The sequence below is a fragment of the Melopsittacus undulatus genome, chromosome Z, assembly GCF_012275295.1.
Source record: "Melopsittacus undulatus isolate bMelUnd1 chromosome Z, bMelUnd1.mat.Z, whole genome shotgun sequence".
Classification (NCBI taxonomy): Eukaryota; Metazoa; Chordata; class Aves; order Psittaciformes; family Psittaculidae; genus Melopsittacus; species Melopsittacus undulatus.
This window is the reverse complement of record NC_047557.1, coordinates 89,869,826-89,884,482: the sequence shown is the minus strand read 5'-3', so window position 1 is coordinate 89,884,482 and position 14,657 is coordinate 89,869,826. Positions and strand designations below refer to the sequence as shown.

At 35.9% G+C, this 14,657-nt stretch overlaps 1 protein-coding gene across 2 annotated transcripts in view; it reads right to left on the bottom strand.

Moving 5' to 3' along the window:
- Positions 1-14,657, bottom strand: part of ZNF536 (zinc finger protein 536) — a 184,227-nt gene that overhangs the window by 115,584 nt on the left and 53,986 nt on the right. For both annotated transcript variants that reach the window (XM_013129839.2, XM_031052033.2), the window contains exons 2-3: positions 14,094-14,246; positions 1,412-2,992 (exon numbers count right to left, since the gene is read on the bottom strand). In XM_013129839.2, the coding sequence (XP_012985293.1) occupies positions 1,412-2,992; positions 14,094-14,246 (1,734 nt within the window). The remainder of the gene's footprint in view (positions 1-1,411; positions 2,993-14,093; positions 14,247-14,657) is intronic.

Here is a 14,657-nt window from a genome sequence, read left to right as displayed (position 1 = left end):
GGAAGTTCACAAGTAAGGCCGGGCAGATACTTGGGCTCCTGATTCAGTTTAAGTAATGACAATATGGTGAAGCCAAAATGCTCCAAGAATACAAATGAGAAAAACTTTGTGAGGAGAAATCAGACTTCTTCATAAGACCAACTAATACACTTGGAAATGCAGCGAGGGGCCCGAAGAAAGGCTTATGGCTTTAAGCACATATACTATTGTAGTAAAGTCAAACAAAGCTCCTACTAACTTTAAGTTAACCAGGGTAACCACTCTTAAGTGTTTGCAGATTTAGGGTTTTACTTTAAATTGCCAGGCTTTAAAACTGTTAAACTCATTTTCTTTTTCTTTTTCTTTTTATTTTTCTTTTTTTTTTTAACTTGAATACATTTTAGTGTGTATGTTCAGCTCTGACAATGTTTTCTGATTGGTTTGAAGGTTAAGTGAAACAAGCATTACCAAAGCTTTTGTGATGCTTGCTGACTCTGCTTTTTAAAGTGATATTGTTTTTCACAGGATTTGCATTCTAAAACCTTTTTCAAGCACAAACTATGCTGACAAAATAGGAGATAAATTAAAAAAATAAAAATCTCATTCTCATTTGTTCCAAATAGATTTAATTTTCATTTTTGTCAAATAGGATATGTGTGATATGAGGAATCAAGACTGCAGTTTTGTAAATCAGAGACTAATAAGGGTAAAAGGGGGTTTGTTTGTTTGGTGTGTTGTTGGTTTTTTAATTACCTGAAGGCATATTCTTAATTAGGCAAATCAAAATTCCTACAACTGCTAGTCAGAATAGTGAAAATGGTGAAGGTGCCATTGAAACAAAACAAAACAAAAATAATAAAAAAACAACAAACAAAAAAGGGAAAGAGAGAAAAAAATAAAACAAAATAGGCTTTTCACCACAGGTAGACACATATCGTGCACTTGGCCTTTGATTTTGTTAATATTGTGGTAATTGAACACACCCCAATTCAAATAAAAAAGAAAATAAAAAAAAAAGAAGAAAGAAAAAGCAAGGTTTGCTTGGCAAAGCATCCAGTGTTTTTTTTTTGTGGGTTCTTACTTATATCAAAATACTGAAAAGTTTGCAAGTTACCATGAAAATAAACTTTTTTCTCCTTTGAGTATGCTAAAGCAGTAAATATCCCCTTCATATGCACTAGCACAGATAGTCTATATTGCTGATACTCTAGTTTAAAAAGCAAGTTCTTTCTAAAATCTTGTATAAGTAAATGCATGCAGCACTGCTGATTTCAATGGAGTAGACCACATATAAGACTAGAATTTGGCCCACAGCATTTAACATTTAAAAAAATGTATTACTAACAAACATGACTAAGTAGATTTAAAGAGCAGCTTCATGATTCTGCACAAGTGTTTTCTGAAATGGTCTAAAAGAAGATCTAAAACTTACCACACAAGTCAGGTCTCTTGATACATCCACTAGCTGCTGTGCTACTTGCAAGTCCATTAAAGGCTGCTAAGCCATCAGAGCTGTAAGCTCTTAGGACTGACAACATGTTCATCTGCTTCTCCAGGACCTGTGGACCCTGAACTTGCTCAGGTTTCATCACTCCTTGTGCAGTTTCATGGGAGGATAGAAGATTCTGACTGTGCCACTGCTTTTCTGAAGCTTGCGGCAGTGGTGATACGAGCCCTTGTGTTGGTTGTGAGGTGACTGCACTTTGTATGTTATCGCCTCCTTCACTGCTTTCTTTTTTTAGGGCAGACAACTGCTTATTCATAATATCTGGTTCTGGGTCAATGTCTTCATCTTCAATGTTTTCTTCCTTGGAAGATTCCATATCCTCAGATGAAGCTATGTCAGAAAGGTCATCAGTAGCACTTTTATTTACAGAGTCAGAGAGCAGAATATTTGGATCATCTTCGGATTGTTTTTTTATTTCAGATTCATTACTGGTGCAAGAATTTTGAGCTCCTGTGCCAATAACACCAGGATAAACACCAAACTGCTTATAGAAGTCTGTTGTTGTAAAATTACAAAAAGTGGATTCCATGTGGCTGGGCCAGGCAGTGTTCTTTTGCTCTCCCAGTGTCTCTTTATTTTGTCCTTGGGTCATTTTCTCAGAAGCTGAGTCCAGCTGGTTCAGCATGTTTGAAACTGCAGCTTCCTTGCTGGACTGCACAGAAGAAGTGAGCAAGCTCACTTTATTAATCGGGGCTGGAGCTTCTCTAGATTGGTCTTTGTTGTTCCCTATGATGTTGTCTTTACGTTTAGCCTTGCCCAAGTGATTGGCCTGGAGGTGCAGAGCCATTAATTCCATAGATGAAGTTGTAAAAGAGCAAAATAAGCAGCCGTGCCAGGCAATATTGTCTTGCACAGTGACCGATGTACCAGGGAGGGAGGCTGCATCTGGCCTTACGGATAAGTCAAGAGGTTCATATTGTGACTTTTCTGTTTTTCTCTGTGAGGACTTGCTGCTTATCTTTTCCTCACCACCATCTGAGCCCAGAACTTTTGCTGAAAGTTGATCTGAGAGAGCTTTATCCTTCATTTCTTTTTCTTTCTTCAAAGAACTTAGGACAAAGCTGTCCATGAAAGCTTGCAAAGACCCTTGGAAGTTCACACCATTCCCAACCATGTTCTGGTAAGCACGGCCTAGCTCAGAGAAGTGTACTTTGGAAGATATGTCTGAACCCTTCATATTTTCTGAAGGTACTTCAGATGACATGCCAGTTGCTTGTCCTTGCTGATCTCCAGAAGACAGCATTCCTGATGGCCACTGCTGCGAGACCATGCCACTTCGGAAATCGATACTAGGAAGCCCCTTGAAAGCTCCTCTCAATATATCTGGTCTAATAAAGACAGAACTTTTACTTGGTGTCTCATCTTTGTGTTCTTGACTTCCAGTCTGCCCAGAGAGTGGTCCTGCTCCATTCTGTCTCTCACGATGGTGCCGTTCCAAGTGGTATTTGAGGGATGCAGACTGAGTGCCAGCATAATCACAATGTGGACACTTGTAAGGCTTCTCACCTATACATATGGATAATGAGAAAAATATAGAGAATTAACTGTACTCTGGTATACGGATGAGTGAATTAAAATAAAAAAAAAAAGAAGAACATTAGCTGTTTGAAAACAAGAAGATCTTGGAGCTAATAATTCATTTTTTTTAAAAAAAGAAATGCCTTTAATTGAAGACTAATTCATAAACTGAATATTTCCAAAATAGGTTTCCAGAATGTGGGGCTATTCAGGGATGACATGGTATCTACACACAATTAGCCATCCTTTTCTTAATCTAACATGTAGAAAACTGTTGTAGAATTAAAAGCTATGATTATGAAAATGAAGCATAACAATTTCAACCACAGTAATCATTAAAAGTACAAGTTTAAAAAAAAGAGAGTAAAGAATGTAACAAATGGATGGTTGCAATATTTTGTGTATACAATTGCTCTAAAATTTGTTTAAATTATACACATGGAAACCATTTTTAAACTTAAAAATTTTATGGCACTGTTACGCAAGACTGAAATGAATGATTTAAGTCTTGCTCTGCAGTAAATCATGGATATAATTAGCAAATGGCATACTGCACAAGTAATTTATCATTATTTGGAGGGCACCATTCCAGAAGGATTCAAAGATCTGCAGACCTACTGCATTGTTTCTAAATAAAGAACTATAAATACAGATTCTATAAAATATTAATATCATTACACTACATTATGATTGCAGCATGTAAGAACATATAGTTAGAATAAAAAGTAGTCAATAAAATAAAAAAGAAATCAAGTAATAAAAAAGAAATCAAGTAATAAAAAAGTACAAAATATATTTAGCTTCAGTATTTGAAATTAGTATTATCTACTGTTTTTTGCAGTCCTTTAAATCTGTGCTAATGGTATTTCTAATGCTCAAGTAGTAAAACGTGCAATTAACCTAACAGAAATGCTTTTATAGGATTAGCTTAAATAGAGTTTTAAAACATATAAGGTAATCTTAATGAATTAAAGATATATCTGAATCCCATACTAAACTTTTAGTATTCTTCCTATACGTTAAAAGAGGTAGAAGATATTACACATATAATAAATACTCACATACAATCATGAAGACATACCCAAAAAGAATGTACATCTAAGCAAACGTATACCTAAATTTTTCCAGAGCACTTGTTAGCAATGCCTTCCTTTTAAAGGAAGAAGTATGGAAATCCTCTCTAAAAGTGACAAGAATCTGAAAGACCTGTGAACTGTCAGTAGTTGCAATTATTTCTATGAGGGATCTCAACAAGAAAAGTATTTTCTTTTTTATATAGCTTTTTCCTTGTGTGATCCAAAAGAGAAAGGCAAACCTTCTCCAAACAGTACAGTAGAAATAATGGAATTGAAAACTTCCTCCACAGCAAAAATGTTATATAATGATATGTAGTTCACAAAAACAACTGGAAAGTTATGTTTTTTCAAATAACCTCAAAATCTGCTTAAAAAAAACTGAAAGGCTTTAAAACTTCCATTATTTTAGCTACAGGCTCAGTAGAAAGGCTGGTGAATACTTGGGAAGCTGCTCCTCTCACTAATTGCAGGAATATACTGATAAGAGGTGACACCAGAAAACTTACAGAACACTTATAGAATGGTTTGGGTTAGAAGGGACTTTAAAGAACATTGAGATCCAAACCCCTGCCATGGGCAGGGACACCTGTCACCACTGAGGTTGCTCAAATGACCATGTAGCACCACGTGAGCAGGCTTACTGACCGGTAACCTGGCTGGATACTTGCTGAGATTCAAATGGGGCTGAAGTAAATTACAGGCAGTGGAAATTCTAAATCTATAATGTAATCCTAAAGCTAAATGGTGAGAAATTAGAGCTTTACATCAACAACATTAATCAACGTTTTTAGGGGAGAAAAGTGCAACACCTCAAACAAGAGCTGTTCAGCAGAAGAGTAACAATTAGCATCATTCATGCTTTAGACCTGGATCCACAAAACTTAATTGAAGAAATCAGATTCAAACACTTCAGTGCAACTTCTGAGTCTTCCACAGCCATGTCATTAAGTTCTAGTACTCTACCACCAGCAAGTGATGGCTGCACTTCAGTGGGAGATGTGCAAAACCAAACAGTTCCTACTGATGAGCAAGAATTACTGCACTGAGATGGATTATGCCTGTCTGGGCTTCCCTGGTCTCAGATGGGACTCTGAGCACACCCACTCACCCACAGCAGGCATTGCAGGGCCAGGAAAAGGGGAGAGAGGACAATGGATGCCTGTTTGCATTTCTGCAGGGCTGCTGGGGATGGTGCAAACTCTGACAGCTGTGCTGCCAGACAGAAATTGGGCAAATATTAATGCTGCTTTTACAGTGGGTACATACTGCCATATTTTTGAGCTTTTTCTCTTATGCTGATGTTTGTCCCACCAGTCACTACTGAGCTCTGACACAACTGCTGAAAAACAAGTACCAGACTTTTTAAGGTTAAAAGTTCTCATTTTTGAGTTTTCACTCCTCTTAATTGAAAAGCTCTTCCTTAGCATCCCCTATGCATTTATGGAAATCTTTAACACAATTATGTTGAGCATTTCCTTTTATTCTAAGGATAGTTCAGTGTGTGTTTGCATTGCACATCAAGTGACACCATTAAAAAGAGTGTCCCAGCATTGCAAGCACTATGGTTATTGCTTCTGCACGGAGGAGAAATTTTAAATGTAGGCTGCACTGATGCTGATAAAAACCTGCTGTGCAAAGCAGTAGGTAGATGTAAAAATGGGTAAAGTGAGTTAGAATATGCTAAGTAGATGAAATACTAGTAATATTTTGTACTTCTAAAGTACCTTCAGTCTAAGAACCAGACATACTCTTATTCTGAATTATTAAACTTTGAAGTCAATACATTTTTTGCTTGAAGATCTCTCCACTGGGTGAGCTTTCTTTCCGCAGAGGAGACTTGGACAAAGCTCACCACCAACACCATAAGCATTGAACTGAAAGAAGACACTGACTGAGACAGCGTGATAAAAAGTTCAAATCTCTCCCAGCCTTGACACACTGCCTCTGTGGTGCTCCCACCTCTTGCATGGCTAGAAATGAGATCTAAAGCTGAGGGTCTGAAACTGGATTCAACATGTAGCAACACACTGTGCCACCTTTACAATACAGGACTGGCCAAAAAACATTGTTCAAAGGGAGCTGTTCAAAACATCTCTCCTCTCTTTTAGATCCAAATATTGACAGTGATTAGTTTACTTCAAAGCAATATAAACTGCTTCCATTTCAAGGGCAGGCAGTAGGAAAAGGGAGTAGGATGGAGTAAATCATCCTTGAATCTTTTAAATTTAGTGTGTCAGTATTTCCTAAATTCAGCAATTGTACAGATATTAAGATGCTTTTTCATCCATTCAAATTAACAACCAGTTATGCCCTGTGTATCTCCCTGTACAAATAACAAAAGAGTTACAAAGCTGCTGTGGGAAAAAGCTCAACCTAACCTCAACCAAACTAATAAAAATTCAACCCAATTTCAGCAGAAAAGTCAATGAATCTTTCCATGGTTCTATCAGCAACTCACAATAGTAAATGTCCAAAAATACTACGGGCAACAGGAGAGATAGGCTATGATTCTTGATAGAGAACCACCTGTTTGTATGTTTGTATCTCATACTTTGAGGAAAGGTTTCAGAGAATTCATCCTCTTGTAATGACTACCCTGGTAATATTGCCAAGAAATGGGTCTGGATGAGTTATTTAGCATTTAATATTAGTCCACATAAATTAATGCTGCTATGCAGGAGTGAGGGAACATGACTTTTTCAAAATAATTTTCTGCATTTCATATCCAAGAGTCATTTTTCATTGTTTGCAAAGGCAATGACCATCTTGATCTTGCTAATTCTCTGGTCCTGTTTGCATCCCTTTAAATCTTTTCACAATGGAGCAGAAAGGGAGAATATTCTAGTATGTACAATTTTTTTAAAAAATAAAAATCTTACAGAGAATAACTTATCTGGGCAACATAATCACATTCTGATCTATCTACTGCCCTGGTTTACAAGACATCTCACAAGAACTATTTTATAACAGGATGTAGTAAAACAATAAAAATTCAATGTTGATTGTAAAATCTGCACAAAACCTTGGTAGATACCTGGAAACAGACACACTGCCCAGTAGAAACAGGTCTATTTGTATAGCAGGTTGTATAAACAACACAGATGTATAATCTATTCAAGCCATCGCCAGTCCTTCTCAGAACACAATCTGATCACAGTAGTCACAGGAAATATCTGCTACAGGCTCTGAAAGGAGACCACAGCCAGATTCTAAATAGATTTATGGATTTTAAAGCCAGAAGGACAATTATGATCATCTAGTCTGATCTGCTGTACAACACAGGCCAAAGGCCCTCACATGATAATTCCTGAATCAAATCGTAACAATAATTTGAAACAAAACTTACTTGGTTTAGTTTAAACATACTCTGTTTCAACCACAGCAATGAAGAAGAATCCAACATGCCTTTAGGTAAACTTTTTGGCTGGTTAAGTATTTTCTCTACTCAAAATGTGTGTCTCATTTCATCCCGAATTCATCCCGAGTCTGCTTCCTGCTACTGAACATTGTTACATTTTCCCCAGATAGACTAAACAGTTTTTTTGAATTAAAAAAAAGTCTATTCCCTAAGAAAGACACTTGAGGACAGTAAGTCAGTCACCTCTCACCTTCTCTCACTCTTGAGTGGAATACTGCTCCCATTTTTTCAATGTCCTTTTAAATTATGGGTGCCCACTAAAGCTTTGCTGAAATTTCAGCTCAATAGTAATCTCACACAGTCCAAGACTGTATCTACGCCCATAGCTATAGCAGCCAACTAACAGCTCATAATCTGTTGCTTCTTTACCATAATCCTAGGCCCAGTTCATCAACACCCCTAGAATTTGTTCCTTTACATTCTGCTGATTTAAAATTCATATTGTTGAAAAGAGTCCACTTGACTAAGTGACTAATCAGTACCTCCCCATGATTTTTAGCATCTTACCCTTTTTGTGCCATTGGTAAATTTTATCTACAGTGATTTTATATACTCTTCCAAATAATGAAATACTAAATAGATAGAGACAAAAGCACTGCTGTGGAACTGCCAGTTTATGTGCCACTTCATCTCTGTATACTGTTTTTTTGGGGGGCTGGGACTGTCACATAGAACAAGCTACTGTCACAAAGAAAGTGAGAAATGTGACAAAACCTACTTACATAAAGTAAAATTGAATCAACTATGCTGCCAATTCTTAATTAGTTAACAAACTCATTTAGTAATTTTACCCAATACTTATGTCAGGATAGTCCATTTATAATTTCAAGGTCTTCATATTCTTTTTGGAAATAGCAGGATAGACAGATAGTAGATTTTTACTACTACAAATGCTCCGGAACTTGCTTCATGTTCCAAGACTTGTTTTTCTAAATGAACTTTAATGATTTGGAGAGCTCTTCAGCCAGGATTTTTAAGATTTTATCCAGTCAAATTCACTCTGAAAAACCATTAAAATGTAGTGGGCTACAGCATAACAGACTCATTAGTTAATGGTGGAATTGTGTCATTGGAAAATACTTATAAAACCCATCATGATTCTTTCTAAGAACAGAAGAATATTTAGTCTTCTGCATTATGGTTGATAATTTTTCATCCATTCTTGTCCAGTATTAGCAAGATACAAACTGGTAAACCCGCCAGATCTACAGAATTTTACCCTGTCCTCCATAACCCTGATAACCACATGCATATTTTTATTATTACTTTTAGTTACCCTTATTAAATCTCTGTACTTCTTAAATAGTTGCTTATATTTAGTGCTGTGGGCTTCTCTATTAATTTTTCGGTACAGTGAGGGCTGGGCATCAGCACAAGAACCCAAACACCTCATGCTTTGGCAGCCAGCAGTGGGAGCTTGACAGTCACTCAGGGACAATGCGAGTTGCAATTTGAGCCTATACATTTCTAAACAAGCTACAGTTTTCTTTCATGCAAAGCAAATGAAATCAAACATCTTGTAATTCTGCAGAATACTGCTTAATGAAAATATTGAAAACATTTTCCAGTATTTTTTATTTTACCATTGAAACAGTTATTGATAACCTATTTTATCCATTGTGCAGCAGATATTTTAGAAATGAATTGCTGTATGGTTTAATTAGTTCATTATTATGCCTATTCTTACACAGTAATTTCTTTTATCATTCTAATCATTCACTTCACACTTTTTAAACCAAATGGAATATCAAAGGTTCTGTAGGATTATTTTTGGATCCTGCACATGTTTCATCACACAATTAATCTGTTTGTCAGAAATACTAGTTAATTTCTTGTCTTTACTACTTTCCTTTACTAGTAGTTTTTCTCTATTATATAAGATGAAACTACCCATAGCCTGTGAAAGGGTAGACTTGTGATGCTTTTGACTCTGTTTATTAAAGATTTTTCAATTGTGCCCTAGGCATTACAATAAAATACTTTAATTTTTATAAAGTTTTATAATTACATATTTTCCTTTATTTATATCTCATCTACAATATTTATTTAGCCTCTTTATATGTCTTTACTTAGTTAAAACACAGAGAGATAAATACAGTTGTTACTTTGCAGGGAAGATTCAGTACATTAATATAAACTGCACACTAATTCCCCCAAAGCATATATATATGTTGTAAACCTGAAGACTTTCTACACAGCTGCTTATTGCTAAACAGTGCCTTGTCCAGAAGGGGACAATCTGTGTCTCTAATTGCTGTCACTGAAGCTGAGATTCATTATGTGACTTTCCCATTAAAATGTGAGCATTAATTTGTATAATGAAATATCACCCACTGCAGTGTTCATTAGCCATGCCCTACTGTATACTGCACATTGTTAGCTACCTAGAAACTGTAGTTAATTTCACTAATGGATATTTCCCTACTTAGTGTTTGGTAGGAAATTTATACTGTAACATTGCCTCTTAAACTTTTAAGGAAATTTAAATTCAATCAATTATTTTCAACAAAAGTTTGGGATGTCATTAAGACAGGAGAAAAGGCATGCTGTATAATGTTAAGGATGGGAAATCTGGAGAAATCTAGAGAAATTAAAAGTCCTTTTAGTTCATCTTAGAAATACAAGAATAAAGGACGTTCAATACCAAAATTGTCTCCTCTTGGAGCACACATACCCATTTTCCTTAATTATTCATATTGCTCATCCCACTACAAGTGCCTTCAGACAATGGCAACAGGCAGTCTTTTTTAGGAAGAAAATGTGAATTGAATTGATTTAAAACAGCACTATTTTTACGGTATTCCATTGATTCATCTAAGCAAGTTTTAAAATTGACTGGTCACCTTTCCAAGGGAAAATGCAGTAACACTATATTGTATACAAGAAATCTAATATGTTTAAGATGTGTCATACATATCGTAACATGCTCTCAGTCAATGGACACAGCCCTGTTAAGTGTTTTCTTCCTATCCCTCTTTGTTATTTTTTTTTGTTTGGCACAACTCAAACCTTCTTCAGGGCTCTACTATGCTCATGCACGTTGCACTTCATTCCTTACTCAAGGCATTTAACTGTGCCAGTCAGACTGGGAATACACCTGAGCACCTAATGACCACATCAACCTAAACTAGTCTATGACTGTGGTAGCTTTTGAATGCTAATTCAAAGTGTAAAGAGGTGCTAGAGCTACTCTGAAACTGTGTCCTACTTAACATGTTTTTTGTCAAAGGTAGAACAGAAGACATTATTTTTTTCACCACTTCTGTGCAGTCCAAAGACCTCGGCATGTAAGCTAAAAACTGACCCACTGATTTTATTTCAGAGGGAACTGAGAGCACTTAAGAACACAAAGATGTTGCTCAGTTCCCTGAATGAAGTAACTTAAATTAATGCTGCCAGAAGGGAAAAATGCAAACTCTGCAAGCATCTGCTTATGGCACATTATGCGTCTGAGATGTCTAGTTGGTTTTCTTTTTCACAAAGTCTGAGTATTTCTTAATCATCAGTGTTACAAACTTTTCAGCTGTATTATGTACTATTTTATAACTAGGAAGCTGAATCACAAAAGGGCCAGTCCACCCACATGTCTACTATATGCTAGGGGTGCATACACATTATTTAGCCTTATTTATGCGCCTCTTCACACGGTGAGGTTGTGTCAGTTGAGGCAGGTAGCCCTGAAGAAACAGGACCATACAGTCTGTCGTTATCCACGGGTCAACTTAAAAAAGTCATCTAGGATGGGCTACAAGAGTTCTGTCTGTCCTTTCTAAGCCCCAAGGCTCTGAAGCATTTTGCCCAGACAACCGTTCCTCTCTTCTCTCCAGAGCTGTACTAAGGAATTGTCTCGTCCTTCAACTGCTTTTAGAGCAAGAAAGGAGAAACTAATTTCACATAATTATGCCCTTTTATTGTTATCATATGGGAACACTCAGAAATCATATCTTACCATCTTCCCCTTAAAGCTCTTCCTGACTGAATATCATTGAAATAGATAAGAAGAAAAATCTACAATTGTGTGTTGGAACTAGACTCAACATGCTAAATAAAACCTTGATTTTATTTTCTTTTTCTTCGGAAGCTTATTATATGATAGCAAACTGCACAGAAATGGTGACTCAGTGTGGAGAAGGTTGCATCCAACAGAAATAAAAAGCCACCCAGGACACTAGCTAATTCTTCTAAAATAGAGCACAGTTTCCTCTTCTTATGCGGGATTAAACAGCTTCTCTAGCATTTTTGGGCCAAGTGCCACAGAAGCACCTCCTGGCTGGATCAGACATTGGGTCTCGCCTTGGCATGAGTACCAAACCAACCTACTCATGTGCCTCCAAACACACAGATGTTCAAAGGAACCTGACTTCTGCTGAACTGCCTGAGCTCATCTCTAAAAAACAGGTGCTGTGAGAACAAGAACGGTAATAGAATTAATGTAGTGGAGAAACACAGTAAAGTGTTTTTTATCAGTCAGTTATATGATCCAGGCATATAATAAAGGCAGTGTGACATAAAAAGCAGGAAACTGTCCCTGGTAAGTATGAGGTAACCAGTATTTGTTTAATAACTGGTATCTATTACATCATTTCCATTTACTGCAAAGCAACTTAATTTCTATTTAGTAACTCTAGTAATTTCCCAATTTACATTTTTATAGTATTTATTAGGATTATTTCCAATATGTAAAATATTGCTCCATTTAAACACACTCTTCTCGTTATTTACTAATATTTTGATCTCAACCTAATGGAAATTGATCTTTATTTTTAAATCATAATGGTTTTTAAATATATTGTGAATGCTGTTTCAACAGTCATAGAATCATAGAATAGTATGTTTTTGTTGTTATTTTATACATGGTTTATTTTTTCTTGTTTTAATTTTGTTTAGTCTGTTTTAACATGCAAGTTTTATGCACTATTTTGATTGCAATTAATTTACTTTCTACTAGTTCTAAGCCACAAATACCAAATGCAGAATTGCTGCCACCTTTAAAACAAGAACAAAATAACCACTATATAACAAAGCAAAGGGGAGAGGTGGATATCCTCAGGTTATTTTAAAGAATTTTCCTTTGCTTCTCCAACAGTAAAAATGTCAAACTGTTTAAAACTAATATTTACAAGATTATTTTCCAATCAAACAACTACTACTTACTTACTTTTATTACATTAGGAAGCACATAAATAGAGCACATAAATAGGGTGTTCACAAAGTCCAGCACAGGGGAAAGAATATTCCTACCCTGCAACCCAATCAGACAAAACTATCTTAGGGTGCCAAATTTTAAAATTCAGATCAAACCAGTGTGGCATATGTACTTCTAATCTACAATCCAGCAAAAGTACAATGAATGAACTTTCTCATCTCAACAGTGACATATTTTTCTCCAAATAATTTTCAGCCTTCATTTTCAATTTTTTTAAAATCAGGCCTTATATTTGCAATCCAAATATTAAGCATATTATATTTGTGCAAGCATATGGGAGAAACATGACTGCTTATTTTGGGAAGGGAGGAAAATACTGCTTATCTGGTACTTCAGTGAAAGTGAAAGTGGAGTTTTTCAAGGTGGATGTGCAACTGGAAAGTACTTCTTCATGTAATTTATTTTACCTATCAATTATAAAAGCAGCAGAAAAATTCTGAAATTAATTTTAAATGGTTTAAAATAAGAATGGCTTCACAATTACAGTGTTCACTATGTCTATTTCCAAAGAGAAGTCTCCTAAATGTCCAGTGTTGCATACTATCCCAAAGCCTACCACAATACCAAGACTTGGAAGAAAACTGTATCATATTGGACACAAACTGGATGGATATCAACACTGTATGTCAGATTTTAACTATGGATAGAGTAAGTCTTCTTAAACATATACTGTATCTCTACAAGAACTTTATCATGCACATATGTACTTTTAAGCAAACAAGGTATTTTAATTTAAATGGAGTAGGATGGTTTACTAATATTGAGAGCAGTCCACCCAAAAAGTGACATAAAGTGAGAATCCAGATCAGCAGTAAATCTCTGTAGGGTTGAAGTGCTGTGACTGTTCCTAAAATAAAACATGGTAAGTTTTACTACTTACAGGTACTAAGCTGGGTGAGTTCTAGTGAAAAGAAATTAAAAAAAAAACAAACAAAAACCAGGCAGATCCATGAAGCTGATGTATTCATATGAACAGTGAGAGATTAAAAATGAGTGTGCTAAATGGAACAAAAATAGTAACTCTGAGAAAAACATACAGAATCCCTAAGCAGATGTGAAGGAAGGCCTTTGAAGCAGTTAGTATAACTAAGTCTGAAACCAACAGGCTTATGCTATTGAAGGACAAGGGTAATTGAAGGAAACACTGATGAAGCAGGGAATGAGACAGAAATAACCTCAACTGGGAAAAGATGATTCTATTATAGTGGTCTTTATCCAACAACACATTCCTTGTGCTTTTATTTAAGACTGTCATATATCTTTCTCAAACGACTTTCTCCAACTAATGAGTCCAAATCTACATAGGGAAATAAGGCTCCTAGCCACATATTACATTAACCCACACACACACGGCATGTCGACAGTGCTCTGCTCACTCGTTCCTCTCACCTGTATGTATTCTCAAGTGGACCTTTAAGTGATGTGATGTTCTGAAAGTTTTTCCACAATATGGGCAGTCTTTCATGGCAGAACCAAGGCTCCTGTCTCTCAGTAAAGCTGGCTGCTGGACTCCTACAGATCTCCCAGCTTCTTCTCCAATGTCTGCAACACAGAAATGTTCTCACATCACTTCAGCACATGTCAGAAGTTGTTCTCGCTAAAACTGCTAACACAACACAAAGTTAAACATGTCAATACTACACCTGTCTATTTCATTCTTTAAATCTGACAGAATGCTGACAATTTCTGTATTTTCTTGTTATTGTCTTAAATTATTTTATCTTTCCTATCATCATTTTAAGCAGCATATGGTACCTTTATTTTGAACTGAATTATACAAGAAAAGAAACAGCTGTGTCAGCAGCTGGTTTGATTTCTTCTTTTGCTTAGTTCCTATTAATTTAAAAAAAAAAGTTTTGAGATTGTTGTTTTGCTGAATCTATTTAGTTTATAAGTATTGTGAAAATCTGTATGCTTTTAAGAAGTAAAAGTTTGCATCAGTGGCAGGGGTTC